This window comes from Balaenoptera physalus, assembly GCF_965194825.1.
Source record: "Balaenoptera physalus genome assembly, chromosome: 3".
NCBI classification, from domain to species: Eukaryota; Metazoa; Chordata; class Mammalia; order Artiodactyla; family Balaenopteridae; genus Balaenoptera; species Balaenoptera physalus.
This window is the reverse complement of record NC_138890.1, coordinates 66,621,635-66,645,447: the sequence shown is the minus strand read 5'-3', so window position 1 is coordinate 66,645,447 and position 23,813 is coordinate 66,621,635. Positions and strand designations below refer to the sequence as shown.

Below are 23,813 nucleotides of genomic sequence, written 5' to 3'. Positions count from 1 at the left end.
GCGGGGTGCCTGGGCCCTCGGAACCCAGGAGACCCCCGTTGCTCACGTTAGACTGTGAGAGCTCTGGAGCTCTCTTCTTCTGCTCAACCCATCACATCCATACTCCCTCTCCCAGCAAACAAGGCCCCTGGGCAGGCCCCTCTGGCCTGATCTTGTTTCCTTTCACCACCCCGCTGCCCCTGCCCTCCAGCCAACCCAGCCCAGAGGCTCACCTCTGCCCTCCACAGGGAATACCCCCTCCTCGGCATCCAGCTGTCTGTATCCTCCCCAGCTTCCGGATCCAGAGTCTCTCCTGGGGGGCACCCAGCCAGATGCTCTCCTCTGCCCAGGAACCTCCTGCCCTGCCCACCGCGCCTCCCCTGTTCACCTTATTCTGGGGCTGGCTAGCAGCTTGCAGCCACCATCCATCCTATTCTCTGCACGAGGTGGGACTGATACCTCCAGACACCAGACAACAGGCTGAATGGCACCAACGTGGGATGTGAAAAGAAAGCCCTCTGGCCCTGCAGCTACCACATGGCATCTCGGCATCTTGCACAGTTGGCTTCCCCGGGAGGTGCGTCTGAGCTCAGAGTCAGAGCCAGGTGACTTACATTGATGTCTTCCAAATCCAGGAAGTTCAGGGCCAGCCCGTTGCGCTTCCAGACGATGGGTGGCCGCAGGTCTCCATGGACAGCGCAGGTCAGCACTGTGCTCAGGCCCACGGTCACTGTGGCCACACTGACCCTCTCCTCAGGCGCGAGGCTGAGCTGTACCACCTCTGCAGGGAAAGGAGAAGCCGTCAGCTGGAGGCCCAGGGGATGGAGTCTATACCTGAAGGGATACAGCCACAGGGATCTACTGCAGGTCAGGGGCCTCGGGCAAATTCCGGGGGCAGGAACACTGTCCACAATGTGCTGACTAAATGTACAGATGGACACACCTCCTGGGAGAGGGGCCACAACTTATGTTAAATGCTCAAAGGGCTGTTTGAGGCAAATCAGGTCAGGAACCACAGCTAGCGTAGGGGAAGCATCTGGGCTGTGGATCTGTGAGTCAAGCTAAGAGTGTGGGCTGCCCCTCCGAAACCAGGGAGCCAGGTGTGCTGGCCCTGCCCTGTGTCCTCCAGGCCCCCTGGAGTCGGGGCCTTGCCAAGTGCTGTCAAGGTCTGCTGGCTGGGCCGACAGGTTTCTCATCCACCTGGGGGCAAATTAAAGGTTGCACTGTCTGAAGTCTGGGGAATGAACTGGCTGACCTTTGAAGGTTTGTTTCTGTCTAAGGATTCTCTGAACTTGGATTTGGATTTCTGCTCAGTCACCGTGCACTGTAGCCTTTAATTTTTTGAAGTGTACTTTGGGCTGTACAAATGATTAATCCTTGCCATTTTATACTTGATAACTGGCATTAAGACTGATCATCCGTCAGGCAAAGAGGAAGGGTCTAAAATACCTCCCTGCAATCACAGGCCTTTTGAAATTCTCAGGATTAAAGAAAAGAATCAAACTCAGGGTATTCAAATGCCAAAATGGGATGAGGCTTGGAGGGAGCGTCACTAGCTCACTGACTGGACGGCCCCTCCACTGTTCTGCCCCCAAATCTACTTGGGGAGCTTGGGGAGGCAGCCAGGGGCAGCATGAGTGGAGGCGGGGGGCTGGCTCTGGGGGCCTGTGTTATTCTGGGATGCCAGCAAAGACGCTGGGACCTGGGGGCCTGACAGGTTGAGCAAGGCACAGAGTTGGGACCTGAGCTCTGTGACTCAGCGGGACACTTTTGAGCTGTGACCAGGCAGCACACCTGTGCTCACACCCTCTTGCCAGTGTGTGTGGGAAAGGCGGAGGGGAAGGGGAGCAAAAACAGCTGTAGGTGCCACACACCGCAAAGCAGGTACGGTGAAAGCAGGTGCACTAAGGTCTGATCCTAAGCCCCAAAGCCCTTTCCCCTCTGCAAACATTCAGTGGCCTGGCCCTGGGCCCACAAAGAGGAACAAGATATACACTAGGTGCTTAATCAGTGCTTATTGGATGGATGGGTGAAAAATGGAGAAAATGGAAATAAAGAAGGAAAAAAAAGCCAACAGGCCAGTGGAGTGGGGACAATCGCACACAGGAAAAATGTGACTCCCGCTGAAGGAGCCACACGAGGAAAGATGAGCACTGAGTGACTGATGCAGACGCAACCGGCGTAATATTTTACAAACATTAAAGTGATGCATTTCAAGTTCCCTCTTAAATCATGTTCTGCTTGCTGCCCTCCCACCTCTGAGTCATGAGGCTTATTGCTCAGGGCAGAGAAGCCACTAAACCTCTGTAGCAAGACCCAGGCTCTGGAGATTAAGAGGGGTAGAGAGAGGGAGAGAAGAATTTGCTAAAATAGTTTAGCTCCCACTGTGCCCAAGTGCAGAGGAGACAACTCTTCCTCCTCAGAAGAGCCACAAGGCTCCGTGCTCTGTGGAAGTGGGAGGGGGTGTGGAAGGCCCCCCTCGTCCTGGGCGTGTGGGAATAAGGAGGGAGACAGTGGGAAGGGCAGAGAGCATGCCCGTTGGTGTGCGGGTGAGGGGAACCACGGGGGGCTCCAGGAGGAGGCTGAACCCTCCCTCAAGCGGCCTGCACCCCACCACCTCGGGCGACCACAAAGATGAGGCAGAGAGCCAGGGCCTGCGCTCGTCTGCCGGAGCCCCCTCGGTCCCTCGCGGCATGGAGGGGTCCAGAGGTTCCTGGCCGGGTCAGGGTGTGCTCTGGGCCTCTGTACCTGAGGACTGCATCGGACTCTCAGACCTGGGCCTGACGGAGCGGCCTCCAGACCTCGAGGACGCATCATGCCAGTGGGGACTCTGGACTCCACTAGGCTGAGAGTGTCCAGACCAAGGGCACAGCAGGGCTGACCTCTGCCGTGGGTGCCCGTGGACAGCGCGACCAGGGGTCCTCGCGGTGGGGACCAGAGGTGGCGGTGGACAGCCGCACGCTTCCCTCTACACTCAGAAACCAGCTTGGGGAGCTGGGAATTGGAGACACAAAGCATTTTTATTAGCGAGGGCATTACTTCCGTGGACTGTTAAAATGATCAGCTAGGACTAAGCTTTACAATGGACTGAACATTTAGGGACATTTTTCTCCCAGTGGCTGGTGGGTGGGGTGTGTGAAGAGGTCAGTTATGTTACAAAAGGAACCTATGTTTTCTTTGCATGTATGAGCACCAGTGAGAGTAAAAGTAAAAGGTCAAATGGGAAGTCAGGGAGGGGCCCTCAGAGGAAGCAGGACCTCCCCGGGGCTCCAGAACTCTGCTTCTCCAGGTACGGTCCCTCCTGCCACCTGCATCTCATCTCTGGGGCAACTGATCAAAACGCAGACTCCTGCCCCTCAAGCCCAGGCTGGTACAGACTGTCTGGTGGCAGGATGGGCATCAGGTTTTAACAAGCATCCAGGGGCTTCTGTGGTACCTGAGGCCTGAGAGCCACTGCCTTAAAAGATTGGGGTGTGGTGGGAATGGGGAGATGGAAAGGGAGAATGTGGGTGAGGGTGGGGAGGGGAGGCAGTGTGGTTGGTGGGGTCCCGGGGGCCTTAATTACCAGTCTAGGAGCATGGGAATGTAAGATTACGTGCAATGTAGGAGCCCCTTCCTCCATGTGGCCCCAAAGTCTTGCATTTTAAACAGTTGTAGAAAAAATGGCTGGAGGAGCCTATAGCACAGGGCTAAAAACAAACAAACAAACAAACAAACAAACCCGAGTGGTAAGCCTGTGTGGCTCGCCATCCGCCGCTGGGATAGCTGGTTCCCGCATCTTTCCTGAGCGCACCCTCGAGCATTTGTATGTCTGAAGATGTGTGATTTTCACGGGAAAGACGCATGCAAAATTAGAATGCACGAATACTGACAAAACCATCATAATTCTGCTCCTGTCAGCTACACAAATATTAACCAAACAGCAAATATTTGGGTCATTTAAAGTTTAATTAAATGAATGTTTTATTAGATTTAGTCCATGTCAATATTCCCCAGATCCTTTTAAAATTCTGGAGATATTTATGGCAAATGCACTGCTCCTCACTCGCGGTTATTTACTGTTCAACACGTCTTCCCCGGCAGGCCCCGTCTCCCAGGGTGACTTCCCAGTGAGGGAAAAACGAGGCAGCATCACGGCCTGGGGCTCGAGTGAACTGGGCAGATGCCTGGCTATGGCTCTGGACACCTGGCCTCCAGGCCTGGCTCTGCTGGTGGCACCCGAGTGGCCTCGGGCAGGTCCCTTCCCGTCCCTGGGCCTCAGTTTAGACATCCATATAATGAGGGATTGGGCTAGGAGGGCTCTGGGGGCCCGGCTGGCTTTCAGGCTCTAGGACTCGGAGCGCACGGTTCTGAGCAGACGTCCCTGCTCACTCTCCCCGGTCCTGCCGGGAGCTGCCCAGCTGCTGGTCCCTCAACGCCACCTGCCTCTGTTCCATGCCCACTTGCCGTGAGGGCACAAGTGATGCCTCAAGTGGCAGCATGAACAGTTGCCAAGCCCACAGGGGCTTCCCTCCTGATATCCCCTGAACCCTCCCCTCCCCTCCCTCTCCAGCCAGGTCCTCAACAGCCTCCTGTGTGGTCACCCCTCCAGTTTGCCCCTTCTGCCCGTGAGTGTCCTGGTCACCACTTGGAGTACAAGATGTATCACAGCCCTGCTCAAAAGCTACTAGTGGCTCCCCATCACCCACAGATTCACCATGAATTGAGAACAGTCCCTGACCTTGCCCCACATTCTCCTCCCAGGTGACTCAACATGGTACCCACTGGTCCCCATCCCATTGTGGTTTGGGGCCTAAGCTTGTGCCTACTTGGCACCTTCTACTTGTCTATTCTGAGACTCTCACACTCTTGGTCCCCATCTCCACAATGACCTCATGGGCTGTTTCTGGGACTCTGAAATCTTCACATAAGGAGACACTTGGACAGACATTGGGTGAAGATTGAAAGAAATCATCCTGGTGAACTTATCATGATCTTTTCAGGCTTAAGTAACAGAAACTCTCAGAAATGTTCAACTAGCCTAGGGAAAAAAAAAAAGAAAAAACAAGAACGGGGATGATCTTAATGCCTGTAATTGGGAAATCTAAGGGGGTGTAGGAGGCTGCAAGCATCCAGGGCCCTCAACAATGGCACTCTCTGTGTGGCTGCAAGATGTCCAGGGGTGGCCCCACCCTCACATTGTTCCTGTACACGGGATCCCAAATCCTTCCTGAGAGCCCTGCAAAAAAGCACGGGGGGGAATCTAATTGCCCAGACTCATCTCCTGCGTTCTTCCCTGAAGCAATCAACCAGGCCAGGTGGATGGAGTACTCTGCAGTCGCAGTACTGACTGACCCACAGGCCTGGGCCATGTGGTCACCTCTGGGCCGGGTGCTGGGTGGTTGGGGGTGGAGGCAGATGTCACGACAGAAAGGGTGTGCTGGGCAGATCAACACCCTATGACCCCCACAGAGACACAGAGAGGGCCCCTTCGGTCCCCTCCATTCCTTCACAGCCCCGTCTGGAAGCCTCTACATGGTGCAAGATGATGATGGGAAGGTGGCTGGAGCCATGTTGTGAAGACAACGAGAGTCATCAGAAGGAAACCTGATTTCAGTTACCACCGTCTGCCCCCGACCTGCACCCTCTTTGGAGAGTGATCTGGAAGGGCTTTGTGGTGGTGGTGTGGCAGAGCTGAGGGGACCCCACAGTCCTCTCGAGCCTCCCATGGTGACGGGGGCAGGAGGAGGGCCAGGCAGCCTGGGATTTGCGTAGATGGCCCTCTTATGTGTTCAGTGAACACACTGACTGAACTTCTACTGTGGGCTGAACCCCACCCCTGCCCAGGCACGTCTGTAGAGCAGGGGACTCAGATATGTCCGCGCCTGGACTCTGCTCTGGTGGGGCCCAGCGTCACGGGAGAGGGAGGCGGAGAGGCCACACTGCAGCCCTCCAGGGAGCAGCCTGCGGAAGGGCCGACAAGGGATCCTTCCAGCTCTCGGCTGGGGCTCTGCTGCTCCCATGGTGCTGACCATCTGTGGTCCCATAGGCCACTCTGTGGGAAGCGTCCCTAGGTTTCTGGGGGACCAAGCAACAAGATATGCCTTGTGCCCAGAGGATGGGGTGGGGGCAGTGACAGAGGGCTGGGCTGGGGGCTCCTGTCAGGTCTGGGGTGACAATGCATCTGTAGGAAGAGGCTGGTGTCCCTGGAAAGGGAGGGCCAGGGTGGGGAGCTTGTCTGGCACTGCTAGGCAGAGGTGGACACAAAGAGACAATGTCCTCACTATAAGAACCAGTACTGGGGAGGGCTTCCCTGGTGGCGCAGTGGTTGAGAATCTGCCTGCTAATGCAGGGGACACGGGTTCGAGCCCTGGTCTGGGAGGATCCCACATGCCGCGGAGCAACTAGGCCCGTGAGCCACAACTACTGAGCCTGCGCGTCTGGAGCCTGTGCTCCACAACAAGAGAGGCCATGATAGTGAGAGGCCCGCGCACCGCGATGAAGAGTGGCCCCCGCTCGCCGCAACTAGAGGAAGCCCTCGCACAGAAACGAAGACCCAACACAGCCAAAAAATAAAAAATAAAATAAATAATAATTAAAGGTGCTAATAATTAAAAAAAAAAAAAAAGAACCAGTACTGGAAGGCTGCCTGGTGTGTAGGCAATTCAAGGAGGGCAAGGGAGACGGGGGTTCCTCACAGCTGGGGACATCTGTCTCCCTATGGGCCAGGCCTTCAGACATCAGTCAGCTTTTCTTTATTCCTCCTGGGATGAAGAGGCTCAGGTAGCATTGCCATGATTGTCAAAGTCAGCGTGGGTTGCTCAGCACAAGAGAGACCTTCCTGCTTCACTTGAGGCAGGAGATAGATGGGCCCCAGGCTGAGCAGCTGGAATCTATCCCCTGTGGACAGATATTCCAAGATAAAGATAATGGCAGGAGCAAGGAGGAGCTGAGTCTTGCTTGGATGAAACATAAAGAGGCTACATATTTCTCATTCTTGAGGTCAAGGAGATTGCCCAAACTACACATGCACAGAAAGGTTCCTCAGAGATCAGAGAAGGGAGGGGGCGCCAGACCATAATATGTTCTGTCAACTTCCCAGAAACCCTTGTGCTGGAATCCATCTTGGCTAAGAGATGCACACGCACGCAGGGGAGGGCCCTGAGTCAGACCAAATATGGACTCAGAGCCAGGCAAAGCAAGATGATTGGCCAGAGGAAACCCAGAAGAACTGTCCCCATATAAGTGATTTAAACTACCCCAAAGGTGCAACTCTTTCTCTGAGCCCACCTGTGTGAGTCTATCCACACATACATTTTTCCTCCAAATAAACACTTTACTTGTTTCACTACTTTCCATCTCTTTGTTGAAATTCCTTTCTCCAAAGCTGACCTTGTCACTAACCACTGGCCCCGGTGGTCTAGTGGCTAGGACTTGGTGCTCTCGCTGCCGCGGTCTGGCTTCAGTCTCTAGTCGGGGAACTGAGATCCTGCTTTGAGCCGCTGCAGGCCAAGGCCACCCGAGATCACACTCACCAGGCTGCACGCCGGCAGGGGGTCTCAGCAGGGCTGTTTGGCCCTCCCGTATCTAGTACAGTGCCTGGCACACGGCAGGTGGGCTTCAGGCCCAGTCCAGGGAGACACCTCCCTGGCTCTCTAGGCCCTTCAAACCACAGTGGGAACACCCTTGGTTTTCCAGACACAGCCCTCACTCTCCTCCCCACACATGCGCTCTCCCTGCTCCTTGGAGCTTGGAGAGAAGGGGCAGCATGGGGGATTAATGGGCCCACCATGAGCAAGCGAACAAGCACCCTGCCTAGAAGCAGGAGGCCATAAAACTTGAATTGTGGGAGAACTGGGTTTTAGTTCCTATTACAGCTTTCCCTTAATCTCAGGCGCTATTTCTCACACTGACTTGAACTCGATGAGACTCTCATAAACCCATCAGCACCCTCTCAAGCAGGCTTCTGGTGCTTCACAGCAATAGAAATTAAATTTCTTAAATTCCTGTCAAGCTGGCGTTAGTTTTCTTATGCTAGAAATGCACTAATGGAACACATTCCTGCCTGGACATTTGCCGTTTTTCAAATGATGCTCTTGGTGGAAAGACTCTGTTCAAACCTCAGTCTACCGGCCCCCACATCCCTGTGTTGACTGAGCTAGGCTCAGGGCAAACCTGGGCTCAGGGGCCGGCTGGAAATGAAGGAGACCTGGAGAGACGCCGCAGGCCAGGCACTTAGAGAGCTCTCTGCGGTGGTGGCCTCTTTTCGCACTGTTCTCCTCCCGCAGTAATGTGCTTGCTCCGTGCCCCGGGGAACACCTCCTTCCCGGGTGGCCTGGGAGTTGCCGAAGGGGGTGTGGCCCTGTGTGACAGATTCTATTAATCTGGTCTTGTTCCTGTGACCAGGGCCACACTGTGAAATCGGTGAGTGGAACAGAAACCAGGGTAGAGTGTGCATGCCTAAGGTCACCTGACCAAGTAGGGGACAGGCAACATCTAATATCCCCTGGGCCTGATGGCTTCCCCTGGCATTTACAGGGTGGGGCTGCTCTGGCTCGCCCCATGAGGAGGTGATGGGGGTGCTTCGTGCCTCCCCTGTTCCCCTCCACCAGAGCCTGCCTCTCTGGGATCCCTTCAAACGTTTGCCGAGACTGTGTGGGTGGGAGGCTGGGAACAGGTGGTCTTGGGGCCTTTCATCTTGACACGGATGTTTTGAACACTGGGGTGTGTCCAGCCTGGGCAGGTGTCTCTGGACCAGCCAGACTTGCACTCATCCAAAATTTCCTGTTTCTTTATGCATAATCAGATTTAATTTTTGTGCCACTGTCATATTCCCTCTTGCTTGCTTCATTTTGGGGATGGTAATAAACGTACCAGTTAATTACCTCCAGGGAATTCCCTGGCAGTCCAGTGGTTAGGACTCCATGTTTTCACTGCCAAGGGCCTGAGTTTGATCCCTGGTTGGGGAACTAGGATCCCACAAGCCGAGTGGCGTGGCAAAAAAAAAAAAAAAAAAAAAAAAAATTACCTCCAGATCAGGGGGTAATTTCCTTTCTCAGTTGACTTATGTTGTTTGGGGTTGCTTCAACCATTTTTGCAGTTCAGTTATTAAGTTCTACTCTCTGAGGTAAACAGACACCCTTATAAGCTGCATGAAGACAGAGACCATATGTCTTTTATTTCTTTTGTATCCCAGCACCTAATACAACCCCTAGCACACAAAAAGGCTTAATAAGTAGTTTTAAGCAAGTGAGTGATTAGGGCAGTGTTCATTCAACAGTTATATACTGAGCACTTGCCAGGATACAGTGGGTATATGCTAGCAAGCAGAACAGGCCCAGAGCCTGCTAACCTGCGACTCCTGGTTCAGCAGGGGGACAAGTGCCATTTGGAGGGAGAGCAGGTCCCTGAGCCTGTCCACAGACCCTGGTGCAGAGCCCTGGGCTCCTGCAGAGCCTGACTGCCCTCTTTTGGTAGAACTCCCTGTTTGCCCAGTGGTGGGCCCTGCAGGGGTGGATGCAGAAGGTAGACCCATGTCCTGCTCCCAAACAGCCCCGGTCTGGTGTAGGCTTCTCTTTGTTTGAAGGAGAGGCCTGTGCGGGGCCAGGTCAGCTGGGCATCCTTTGAGTTCTAGGGCTCTGTTTTGCCTCCTCTGGCCAATGAACCCTTTCAGCTTTGGGAAAACTAAACCACACTGTGACTACTGTGGGCAGATGAGGGGAGGTTAGAGGTGAGCTCAGTGCCCAGAGACTGTGACATCACTGTCTCAGGGTGCCCCGGGGTGCCATGGGTGTGGCAGGCAGCAGACGCATCAGTGGAAGCATGGGGTCAGCGCCAAGGTTCAAAGCCCAGGGCCTCCTGGTCAGCAGGGTGCGTGGCCTCCATGGTGCCTCCCTAGCTGGTCTTTGTGGCCTGGGGGAGCCTCGGCCAAGCCAGCCAGTCTATGTATTTCCCACACCCTGCCAAGTCGGCTCCCAAAGGGGATGGAAGCACCTCTGCTCAAGATATTTGCAAAAGGAAAGTATTTTAATCAAAGTTGTCTTTTGGTGACTGTAGGGAAAAGAAGGTATTGTCTTAGGTAATTGTATACTAGTTACTTGGAATTTGCAAAAATTCATACAGATGTCAAAGACTGGATCTGGAATCTCCTGGACAAGCTGTTGGTAGAGATGAGCAGACAGCTTTTATCTAACCAGCACGAGGGTGCCATGCTATGTGTTCCCAGATGCTGGTTCATTTTCCAGTCTCTGAGCACTCATTAAGACTATTTCCCAGCCCCTCTTGGAGCCTGGATGCAGTGAGATGACTGGTTCTAACCAAAAGAATCTGAACATGCCTGGCTACACAAGCAGTCATTATGATGGTTAATTTTATATATCAACTTAACTGGGCCATATGGTGCACAGAGAGTTGGTTAAACATTATTCTGGTGTATCTATGAGATATTTCTGGATGAGATGAACATTTGAATCAGTAGACTGAGTAAAGAAGATTGCCCTCCCTAATGTCCATGGGCCTCATCCAGTCAACTGAAGACCTGAATAAGACAAAAAGTCTGAGTAAGAGAGAGTTTCTTTTCCCTGACTGCCTTCAAGAGGGGACATAGGTCTTTTCTTCTCTTCAGACTTGAACCAAGACAACATCTCTTCCTGGGTCTTGAGGTTGCTGGCTTTCAGACTGGAACTTACACCACTGGCTCTCCTAGGCCTCCTGCTTACTGACTGCAGATCTTGGGACTTCTCAGCCTCTATAATCATGTGAGCCAATTCCTAAAAATAAATCACTGTCCGTCCATCCATCCATCCATCCATCCATCCATCCATCCATCCATCCACCCATCCTACTGGTTCTGGTACTCTGGAGAACCCTAACTAATGCAGTTATCATCCACGCTCTCGTTTCCTTCCATGGAGTCTGTATGGCGAAGCATTTTGTGAGAGCAAAGAACAAAGTAGTCTCCTAGTTGCTGCTTGAGGAGAGCTGCCTGACCCTATAAGACCTGATGAGGGTGAGAAGTCAGTCTTTACTGCATTATGCCGCTGAGATTTTAGGGTTTCTATAGCACCTGGTGTTGATTACCTAATACATAACACCACCCCCCCCCAACTAAGAGGAAAAAATGTAAGTTAATTTACTTCCACTGAAGAAATTGTAATGAGATGTGGAAGGGACCGTTGGGAGGGCAAGGCATTCAGGTCAGGTAACCTCTGAGAATCCTCTGACAAGAGGAGATCTAACTTCTGTTCCAATCCCCAGAACATCTGTCCTCATCAAGGGGGATCAAGGGATCTCATTCCCTTATCCCATAGCTATCACTACTGCTTTCACTATTAGTGTTCAAACTCTGTGCCCAAGGGAGGGGGCATCTAAGGGTGGGATGGGAGAGAATGTGTAAATAAATTACACAGTATAATATGCTCTAAAGGTAGAAGGAACAAGATGCCAGGAGAGAATATCAGGGGAGCCCTATCAAGATGCAAGTGGAGACATTCAGGATCAAGATGGTGGAGTAGTAGGACATGAAGCTCAACTTCTCCCACAAATACATAAAAAAATACATGTACATTTGGAACGATTCTCACAGAATATCTACTGAATGCCGGCAGAAGACCTCAGACTGCTGAAAGGGCAAAAAAATTTCCTTGTAACCGGTAGGAAAAAAAAAAAAAAAAACTGGGACAGAAGGGGAGCTTCAGAGCCTCAGAGGAGAACGCAGCAGCCAGTCTGTGGCAGCCAGAGCAGAGGGAGAACTACACAGATGGTCAGTGCCATTGCCCTGCAGTCTCCAGCCTAAGAGATGCAACCGCCCATGCGGGCAGGGGCTGGAGGCTGGAACTCGGGCTTCAGAGATCAGAACCAGGGAGAGGACTGAGGTTGGCTGTGTGGAAACAGTCTGGGGTGGCTGGAATCCTATGTGACCGCAACTGAGGGTGTATGCAGAGGAAGTCTGGGCTGCCTTAGAGGCCAGTTGCCATTGTTTGGGGGGGGTGCTCAAGAGGAGAGGTGGGACCCAGTTTGTAGCCCTTTTCCCTTTGTGCACACTTGCAGAGGGCAAGACACTGCCTGCACAGGCTCCAGGGGCAGTTGTGAACCATCATTGCTGCTCATCCAAACACCAGGAGTGGTCATGAGCCTCTGCCACTGCCCTCGCAGACTCCAGGAGTGGTTAGGAGCCACAGCCACTTCCATCATGTGCTCTGGGGATGTGCCTGAGCCGCCACTGCTGTTGAGAACCCCAGGACTGGGAACCAGATGCCACATCTGTACACTCCCTATCAAGGGGATAATGACCAGCACTCCCTGAGGAAAGAGGCGACAGGCATCCATACTAAAAACAGCCCTCGCACCAAATATGTTAAACCCACACAAGCTACACAGGGGCACCCTCACATATAAATAGTCCTCCAAGACCACAGTAGACAATTGTTTCTCCTAAACCCACAGATAAGACAAATACAAATAAAATGAAGAAGCAGAGGAACCACTCCCAGTTAAAAGACCAAGAGAATTCCTCTGAAGGAACAAATAATGAAACAGACTTCTTCAGTCTAATAGACACTGATTTCAAAAAGGAGATAATGAAAATACTAAAGGAATTAAGAAAGGCTATTGACAGAAATGCAGAGTACTGTAAAAAGGAACTAGAAACTATAAAGAGGAATCAAGAAAAATTAGAAAACTCATTTTCAGAGATGAAAGCTGAGCTAATGGCAATGAATAACAGAATGAATAATGCAGAAGAACAAATAAGTGACCTGGAAGACAGAATAACAGAAACCACCCAATCAGGCCTGCAGACAGAAAGTCAAACAAACAAAAAAGAAAGCAATATGAGACCTCTGGGATAATATAAAGCATGCCAATCTACACATAATAGGGATTCCAGAAGGGGGAGAAAGAGAAAAGGGTATAAAAAATGTATTTGAAGAAATTATGGCTGAAAACTTCCCAAACCTAAAGAAGGAAACAGATATGCAGGTATAGGAAGCACAGAGGGTCTCAAATAAGATATACACAAACAGACCTACACCAAGACATATTATAATAAAAAAATAGCAAAAGTTAAAGATAAAGAGAGGATTCTAAAGGCAGCAAGAGAAAAACAAAGAGTTAATTACAAGGGAACCCCCATAAAGCTATCAGCTGATTTCTCTACAGAAACGCTGCAGGCCAGAAGGGAGTGGCAAAATATTCAAAGTCCTGAAAGGGAAAAATCTGCAACCTAGGATACTCTACCCAGTAAGATATCATTTAGAATAGAAGGAGAGATAAAGAATTTCTTAGAGAAGCAAAAACTAAAAGAATACAGCAATATTAAACTTATCCTAAAGGAAATATTGAAAGGTCTTCTCTAAATAGAAAAGAAGAATCTATAGGAAAGAGAAAATCACAGTTGGAAAGTAAATCACTTAAATAAGCCAGTACACAGATTAAGAAAATAATCAAAAAATTTCTGTGAAAGTGAAAATAACCACAATTAACAGCAAAAGGATGAACATGAAGATGTAAGCGAGGCCATCAAAATCATAAAATGTGGGGGAGCAAGAAAATGTAGATTTTTTTTTTCCCTAGAATGTGTTTGAGCCTATATGACCACCAGTCTAAGGCAAGTAGATATAGGAAGGGATTAACATACTTGAAAAACAGGGTAACCACATATCAAAAACATACAGCAGATTCACAAAAACCAAAAAGAAGAGAGCGTAATTATAATACAAAAGAAAATCATCAAACCACAAAAGGAAAAACAAAAAGGACATAGAAGAAATATAAAATCAATGGGAAAACAAGGTTTAAAATGGCAATAAATACATATCTATCAATAATTACCTTAAATGTCAATGGACTAAATGCTCCAATCAAAGCACACAGAGTGGCAGATTGTACAAAAAAACAAGAGCTTACAATATACTGCCTACAAGAGACCCACTTTAGGGTAAAGGACACACATAGATTGAAAGTGAGGGAATGGAAAAAGATATTTCACACAAACAGAAATGACAAGAAAGCAGGGGTTGCAATACTCATATCAGACAAAATAACTTTAAAACAAAGGCCATAAAGAAAGATAAAGAAGGACACTATATAAGGATAAAAGGATCAATACAAGAAGAGGATTTTACACTCATCAACATATATGCACCTAATACAGGAGCACCCAAATACATAAAACAAATACTAACAGACATAAAGGAAGAAATTGACAGGAATACAATAACAGTTGGAGACTTTAACACCCCACTCACATCAATGGACAGATCTAGACAGAGAATCAATAAGGCAACAGAGGTCGTAAATGAAACAATAGAACAGTTAGACTTATTGATATTTTCAGGACATTACATCCAAAAAAAGCAGAATACACATTCTGCTTTTGCACACGTGCACATGGTACGTGCACATGGAACATTCTCTACGATTGACCATATACTATGGCACCAAACAAGCCTCAACAAATTTAAGAGTATAGAAATTATCTCAGGCATCTTTTTTGACCACAACAATATGAAACTGGAAATCATCCACAGAAAAAGAAACAAGAAAAAACAATTACATGGAGATAAATAACATGCTACTAAAAAACCAATGGGTCAACGATGAAATCAAAGAAGAAATTAAAAAATATCTTGAGACAAATGACAATGAAAACACAACCATACAAAATATACGGGATCCAGCAAAAGCAGTTCTTAGAGCGAAGTTCATAGCGATACAGGCCTTGTTTAAGAAACAAGAAAAATCTCACATAAACAACATAACCCACAACCTAAAAGAATTAGAAAAAGAAAAACAAATAAAACCTAAAGTCAGCAGAAGGAAGGAGATAATAAAGGTCAGAGAGGAAATAAATAAAGTAGAGATTAAAAAACAAGCAAAAAAAAATCAATATAACCAAGAGCTGGTTCTTTGAAAGGATAAACAAGATTGACAAACCTCTGGCCAGGCTCACCAAGAAGAAAAGTGAGAGAACCCAAATAAACAAAATAAGAAATGAAAAAGGAGATATAGCAACTGATACTGCAGAGATACAAAAAAACATAAGGAAATACCATGGAAAATTATTTGCCAACAAATTTGACAACCTAGAAGAAATGGACGAGTTTCTAGAAACATACAGCTCACCAAAACTGAATCAAAAGGAAATAGATAATTTGAACAGACTGCTCACTAGAAGTGAAACAGAATCTGTAATTAAAAAACTCCCTATGAACAAAAGTCCAGGACCAGATGGCGTCACAGGTGAATTCTACCAAACATACAAAGAAGAACATATACCGATCCTTTTCAAGCTCTTACAAAAAATTGAAGAGGAGGAAACACTCTCAAAAACATTCTATGAAGCCACATGACCCTGATACTAAAACCAGACAAAGATACTACCGAAAAAGAAAATTATAGGACAATATCTCTGATGAATACAGATGCAAAAATTCTCAACAGATATTAGCAAACTGAATCCAACAACACATAAAAAAGATCATACACCACGACCAAGTGGGATTCTTCCCAAGGTCACAAGGATGGTTCAACATATCCAGATCAATTAAAGTGATACACTACACAAACAAAAGAAAAGACAAAAACCACATGATCATCTCAATACATGCAGAAAAACCACTTGACAAAATTCAACATCCATTCATGATAAAAACTCTTACAAAAGTGGGTATAGAGAGAATGTATCTCAATAAAATAAAAACTATTTATGACAAACCTACAGCCAATATAATACTCAATGGTGAAAGCTGAAAGCCTTCCCGCTAAAATCTGGAACAAGTCAAGGATGCTCACTGTCACCTCTTTTATTCAACAGAGTATTGGAAGTCCTAGCCACAGCAATCAGATAAGAAAAAGAAGTAAAATATATCCAAATTGGAAAGGAAGAAGTAAAATTGTCATCATAGCAGATGATATGATACTATATACAGAAAACCTTAAAGACTCCACACAAAAACTACTAGAACTGATAAACAAATTCAGCAGGGTAGCACGATACAAGATTAACATACAGAAATTGGTTGCATTTCTTTATACCAACAATGAAATATCAGAAAGAGAATGTCAAAAAACAATACCTTTAAAATAACACCCCCCATAAGGGGGGCAAGATGGAGGAAGAGTAAGACGCAGAGATCACCTTCCTTCCCACAGATACAGTAGAAATACATCTACACGTGGAACTGCTCCTACAGAACACCCACTGAACGCTGGCAGAAGATGTCAGACCTCCCAAAAGGAGAGGGGATTCAGAGCGCCGCCTAAAAGAACTCCAGAGACGGGCGTGAGCCACGGCTATCAGCGCGGACCCCAGAGGCGGGCGCGAGCCGCAGCTAACAGCGCGGACCCCAGAGGCGGGCGCGAGCCGCGGTTATCAGCGCGGACACCAGAGATGGGCAGGAGACGCTAAGGCTGCTGCTGCCGCCACCAAGAAGCCTGTGTGTGAGCACAGGTCACTCTCCACACCGCCCCTCCCGGGAGCCTGTGCAGCTCGCCACTGCCAGGGTCCCGTGATCCAGGGACAACTTCCCCGGGAGAACGCACTGCGCGCCTCAGGCTGCTGCAACGTCATGCCGGCCTCTGCCGCTGCAGGCTCGCCCCGCCTCCTCTGTACCCCTCCCTCCCCCCGGCCTGAGTGAGCCAGAGCCCCTGAAGCAGCTGATCCTTTAACCCCGGTCTGTCTGGGCGGGGAACAGACGCCCTCAGGCGACCTACATGTAGAGGCGGGTCCAAATCCAAAGCTGAACCCCAGGAGCTGTACGAACAAAGAAGAGAAAGGGAAATCTCTCCCAGCAGCCTCAGAAGCAGCGGATTAAACCTCCACAAACAACTTGATGTGCCTGCATCTGTTGAATACCTGAATAGACAACGAATCATCCCAAATTCAAGAGGTGGACTTTGGGAGCAGGATATATTAATTTTTCCCTTTTTCCTTTTTTTGTGAGTGTATATGTGTATGCTTCTGGGTGAGATTTTGTCTGTATAGCTTTGCTTTCACCATTAGTCCTAGGGTTAGGCCCATCCGTGTTTTTTGTTTGTTTGTTTGTTTGTTTTACGTAAAAAAAATTTTTTCCTAATAAATGTTTTCTTAATAATTTTTTCCTTATTTTCTATTTTTAGAAATTAAAAAAAATTTTTAATAAGTTTTTTCATATTTTTTATTTTAAAAAATTAAAAATTTTTTTTCTTAATAAATTTTTTGTTAATAATTTTTTTATTTTTTACTATAAAAATGAATAAATCTATTTTTAAAAATTAAAAAAAATTTTTTTCTGAATACATTTATTTAAAATTTTTTTTTTCTTATTTTTTATTATAATAGCTTTATTTTATTTTATTTTATCCTCTTTTTTTCTTTCTTTCTATTTTTTTCTCCCTTTTATTCTGAGCCGTGTGGATGAAAGGCTCTTGGTGCTCCAGCCAGGCATCAGGGCTGTGCCTCTGAGGTGGAAGAGCCAACTTCAGGACACTGGTCCACAAGAGACCTCCCAGCTCCACGTAATACCAAACGGCGAATATCTCTCAGACATCTCCATCTCAACATCAAGACCCAGCTTCACTCAACGACCAGCAAGCTACAGTGCTGGACACCCTATGCCAAACAACTAGCAAGACAGGAACACAGCCCCATCCATTAGCAGAGAGGCTGCCTAAAAACATAATAAGGCCACAGACACCCCAAAACACACCAACAGACGTGGACGTGCACACCAGAAAGACAAGATCCAACCTCATCCACCAGAACACAGGCACTAGTCCCCTCCACCAGGAAGCCTACACAACCCACTGAACCAACCTTAGCCACTGGGGACAGATACCAAAAACAACGGGAACTACGAACCTGAAGCCTGTGAAAAGGAGACCCCAAACACAGTAAGATAAGCAAAATGAGAAGACAAAAAACCACACAGCAGGTGAAGGAGCAGGGTCAAAACACACCAGACTTAACAAATGAAGAGGAAATAGGCAGTCTACCTGAAAAAGAATTCAGAATAATGATAGTAAAGATGATCCAAAATCTTGGAAATAGAATAGACAAAATGCAAGAAACATTTAACAAGGATGTAGAAGAACTAAAGAGGAACCAAGCAATGATGAAAAACACAATAAATGAAATTAAAAATACTCTAGATGGGACCAATAGCAGAATAACTGAGGCGGAAGAACGGATAGGTGACCTGGAAGATAGAATGGTGGAATTCACTGCTGCGGAACAGAATAAAGAAAAAAGAATGAAAAGAACTGAGGACAGTCTCAGAGACCTCTGGGACAACATTAAACGCACCAACATTCGAATTATAGGGGTCCCAGAAGAAGAAGAGAAAAAGAAAGGGACTGAGAAAATATTTGAAGAGATTATAGTTGAAAACTTCCCTAATATGGGAAAGGAAATAGTTAATCAAGTCCTGGAAGCACAGAGAGTCCCATACAGGTTAAATCCAAGGAGAAACACGCCAAGACACATATTAATCAAACTATCAAAAAATAAATATAAAGAAAACATATTAAAAGCAGCAAGGGAAAAACAACAAATAACACACAAGGGAATCCTCATAAGGTTAACAACTGATCTTTCAGCAGAAACTCTGCAAGCCAGAAGGGAGTGGCAGGATATATTTAAAGTCATGAAGGAGAAAAACCTACAACCAAGGTTACTCTACCCAGCAACGATCTCATTCAGATTTGATGGAGAAATTAAAACCTTTACAGACAAAGCAAAAGCTGAGAGAGTTCAGCACCACCAAACCAGCTTTACAACAAATGCTAAAGGAACTTCTCTAGGCAAGAAACACAAGAGAAGGAAAACACCTACAATAACAAACCCAAAATATTTAAGAAAATGGGAATAGGAACATACATATCGATAATTACCTTAAATGTAAATGGATTAAATGCTCCCACCAAAAGACACAGACTGGCTGAATGGATACAAAAACAAGACCCATATATATGCTGTCTACAAGAGACCCACTTCAGACCTAGAGACACTTACAGACTGAAAGTGAGGGGATGGAAAAAGATATTCCATGCAAATGGAAATCAAAAGAAAGCTGGAGTAGCAATTCTCATATCAGACAAAATAGACTTTAAAATAAAGACTATTACAAGAGACAAAGAAGGACACTATATAATGATCAAGGGATCAATCCAAGAGGAAGATATAACAACTGTAAATATTTATGCACCCAACATAGGAGCACCTCAATACATAAGGCAAATACTAACAGCCATAAAAGGGGAAATCGACAGTAACACAATCATAGTAGGGGACTTTAACACCCCACTTTCACCAATGGACAGATCATCCAAAATGAAAATAAATAAAGAAACACAAGCTTTAAATGATACATTAAACAAGATGGACTTAATTGATATTTATAGGACATTCCACCCAAAAACAACAGAATACACATTTTTCTCAAGTACGCATGGAACATTCTCCAGGATAGATCATATCTTGGGTCACAAATCAAGCCTTGGTAAATTTAAGAAAATTGAAATCGTATCAAGTATCTTTTCTGACCACAACGTTATGAGACTAGATATCAATTACAGGAAAAGATCTGTAAAAAATACAAACACATGGAGGCTACACAATACACTACTTAATAACGAAGTGATCACTGAAGAAATCAAAGGGGAAATCAAAAAATACTTAGAAACAAATGACAATGGAGACACGACGACCCAAAACCTATGGGATGCAGCAAAAGCAGTGTTAAGAGGGAAGTTTATAGCAATACAAGCCTACATCAAGAAACAGGAAACATCTCAAATAAACAACCTAACCTTGCACCTAAAGCAATTAGAGAAAGAAGAGCAAAAAAACCCCAAAGCTAGCAGAAGGAAAGAAATCATAAAGATCAGATCAGAAATAAATGGAAAAGATATGAAGGAAACATTAGCAAAAATCAATGAAACTAAAAGCTGGTTCTTTGAGAAGATAAACAAAATTGATAAACCATTAGCCAGACTCATCAAGAGAAAAAGGGAGAAGAGTCAAATCAATAGAATTAGAAACAAAAAAGGAGAAGTAACCACTGACACTGCAGAAATACAAATGATCATGAGAGATTACTACAAGCAACTCTATGCCAATAAAATGGACAACCTGGAAGAAATGGACAGATTCTTAGAAATGCACAACCTTCTGAGACTGAACCAGGAAGAAATAGAAAATATGAACAGACCAATCACAAGCACTGAAATTGAAACTGTGATTAAAAATCTTCCAACAAACAAAAGCCCAGGACCAGATGGCTTCACAGGCGAATTCTATCAAACATTTAGAGAAGAGCTAACACCTATCCTTCTCAAACTCTTCCAAAATATTGCAGAGGGAGGAACACTCCCAAACTCATTCTACGAGGCCACCATCACCCTGATACCAAAACCAGACAAAGATGTCACAAAGAAAGAAAACTACAGGCCAATATCACTGATGAACATAGATGCAAAAATCCTCAACAAAATACTAGCAAACAGAATCCAACAGCACATTAAAAGGATCATACACCATGATCAAGTGGGGTTTATTCCAGGAATGCAAGGATTCTTCAATATACGCAAATCAATCAACGTGATACATCATATTAACAAATTGAAGGAGAAAAACCATATGATCATATCAATAGATGCAGAGAAAGCTTTCGACAGAATTCAACACCCATTTATGATAAAAGCCCTGCAGAAAGTAGGCATAGAGGGAACTTTCCTCAACATAATAAAGGCCATATATGACAAACCCACAGCCAACATTGTCCTCAATGGTGAAAAACTGAAACCATTTCCACTAAGATCAGGAACAAGACAAGGTTGCCCACTCTCACCGCTATTATTCAACATAGTTTTGGAAGTGTTAGCCACAGCAATCAGAGAAGACAAAGAAATAAAAGGAATCCAAATCGGAAAAGAAGAAGTAAAGCTGTCACTATTTGCAGATGACATGATACTATACATAGAGAATCCTAAAACTGCTACCAGAAAACTACTAGAGCTAGTCAATGAATTTGGTAAAGTAGCAGGATACAAAATTAATGCGCAGAAATCTCTTGCATTCCTATATACTAATGATGAAAAATCTGAAAGTGAAATTAAGAAAACACTCCCATTTACCATTGCAACAAAAAGAATAAAATATCTAGGAATAAACCTACCTAAGGAGACAAAAGACCTGTATGCAGAAAATTATAGGACACTGATGAAAGAAATTAAAGATGATACAAATAGATGGAGAGATATACCATGTTCTTGGATTGGAAGAATCAACATTGTGAAAATGACTCTACTACCCACAGCAATCTACAGATTCAATGCAATCCCTATCAAACTACCACTGGCATTTTTCACAGAACTAGAACAAAAAATTTCACAATTTGTATGGAGACACAAAAGACCCCGAATAGCCAAAGCAATCTTGAGAACGAAAAATGGAGCTGGAGGAAACAGGCTCTCTGACTTCAGACTATATTACAAAGCTACAGTAATCAAGACCGTTTGGTACTGGCACAAAAACAGAAATATAGATCAATGGAACAGGATAGAAAGCCCAGAGATAAACCCACACACATATGGTCACCTTATCTTTGATAAAGGAGGCAAGCATATACAGTGGAGAAAAGACAGCCTCTTCAATAAGTGGTGCCGGGAAAACCGGACAGGTACATGTAAAAGTATGAAATTAGAACACTCCCTGACACCATACACAAAAATAAACTCAAAATGGATTAAAGACCTAAGTATAAAGCCAGACACTATCAAACTCTTAGAGGAAAACATAGGCAGAACACTCTATGACATAAATCACAGAAAGATCCTTTTTGACCCACCTCCTAGAGAAATGGAAATAAAAACACAAATAAACAAATGGGACCTAATGAAATTTAAAAGCTTTTGCACAGCAAAAGAAACCATAAACAAGACAAAAAGACAACCCTCAGAATGGGAGAAAATATTTGCAAATGAAGCAACTGACAAAGGATTAATCTCCAAGATTTACAAGCAGCTCATGCAAGTCAATAACAAAAAAACAAACAACCCAATCCAAAAATGGGCAGAAGACCTAAACAGACATTTCTCCAAAGAAGATATACAGATTGCCAACAAACACATGAAAGAATGCTCAAAATCATTAATCATTAGAGAAATGCAAATCAAAACTACAATGAGGTATCATCTCACACCCATCAGAATGGCCATCATCAAAAAATCTACAAACAATAAATGCTGGAGAAGGTGTGGAGAAAAGGGAACACTCTTGCACTGCTGGTGGGAATGTAAATTGATACAGCCACTATGGAGAACGGTATGGAGGTTCCTTAAAAAACTAAAAATAGAACTACCATACGACCCAGCAATCCCACTACTGGGCATATACCCTGAGAAAACCATAATTCAAAAAGAGTCATGTACCAAAATGTTCATTGCAGCTCTATTTACAATAGCCAGGACATGGAAGCAACCTAAGTGTCCATCATCGGATGAATGGATAAAGAAGATGTGGCACATATATATAATGGAATATTACTCAGCCATAAAAAGAAATGAAATGGAGGTATTTGTAATGAGGTGGATGGAGTTAGAGTCTGTCATACAGAGTGAAGTAAGTCAGAAAGATAAAAACAAATACAGTATGCTAACACATATATATGGAATCTAAGGGAAGAAAAAAGGGTCGTGAAGAACCTAGTGGCAAGATGGGAATAAAGACACAGAGCTACTATAGAATGGACTTGAGGATATGGGGAGGGGGAGAGTTGAGATGTGACAGGGTGAGAGAGTGTCATGGACATATATTCACTACCAAATGTAAAATAGATAGCTAGTGGGAAGCAGCCACATAGCACAGGGAGATCAGCTCGGTGCTTTGTGACCGCCTGGGGGGTGGGATGGGGAGGGTGGGAGGGAAGGAGATGCAAGAGGCAAGAGATATGGGAACATATGTATATGTATAACTGATTCACTTTGTTATAAAGCAGAAACTAACACACCATTGTGAAGCAATTATACTTCAATAAAGATGTTTAAAAAAAAAAAAAAGATCCCAGTGGTGTGAAAGGGGAAAATTATATCTCTGCTTAATTCTGTAAAGATTTTATTTCATTAATCTGATCATTAAAGGAATCATTAAAAAAAAATAGCACCCCCCAAAATAAAATACTTAGGAATAAACCTGACCAAGGAGGTGAAAGACTTATACACTGAGAACTATAAAATATTAATAAGGAAATTGAAGATGATTCAAAGAAATGGAAAGATATCCCATGCTCTTGGATTGGAAGAATTAATAATGTAAAAATGGCCATACTACCCAAAGCAACTACAAATTTAACATGATCCCTACCAAATTATCCATGACATTTTTCACAGAAGTAGAAGAAATAATCGTAAAATTTATATGGAGCCATAAAAGACACAGAATGAATTGCCAAAGCAATCCTGAAGAAAAAGAACAAAGCAGGATGCATAACCTTCTCAGACTTCAGACAATACTACAAAGCTACAGTAATCAAAACAGCGTGGTATTGGCACAAAAACTGACACATGGATCAATGGAACAGAATGGAGAGCACAGAAATAAACCCACACACCTATGGTCAGTTAATCTTCGACGAAGGAGGCAAGAAAATACAATGGGAAAAAGACTGTCTCTTCAGCAAGTGGTGTTGGGAAAGTTGGACAGCCGCATGTAAATCAATGGAGTTAGAAAACACCCTCTCACCGTACACAAAAATAAACTCAAAATGTCTTAAAGACTTAGAAGACATGACACCATAAAACTCCTAGAAGAGAACATAGGCAAAACATTCTCTGACAAATGATACCAATGTTTTCTTAGGTCAGTCTCTCAAGGCAAT

General features: G+C 45.5%; 1 protein-coding gene and 1 long non-coding RNA gene across 9 annotated transcripts in view; one reads left to right on the top strand and one right to left on the bottom strand.

Annotated features, from left to right (window-relative positions):
* Nucleotides 1-23,813, top strand: part of LOC309657420 — a 1,054,509-nt gene that overhangs the window by 327,081 nt on the left and 703,615 nt on the right. The window lies entirely within an intron of this gene.
* The window catches only part of FSTL4 (follistatin like 4), a 734,694-nt gene that overhangs the window by 68,687 nt on the left and 642,194 nt on the right, over nt 1-23,813 (bottom strand). For all 8 annotated transcript variants that reach the window (XM_082454719.1, XM_082454713.1, XM_082454715.1 and 5 more), the window contains one exon: nt 594-760. In XM_082454719.1, the coding sequence (XP_082310845.1) occupies nt 594-760 (167 nt within the window). The remainder of the gene's footprint in view (nt 1-593; nt 761-23,813) is intronic.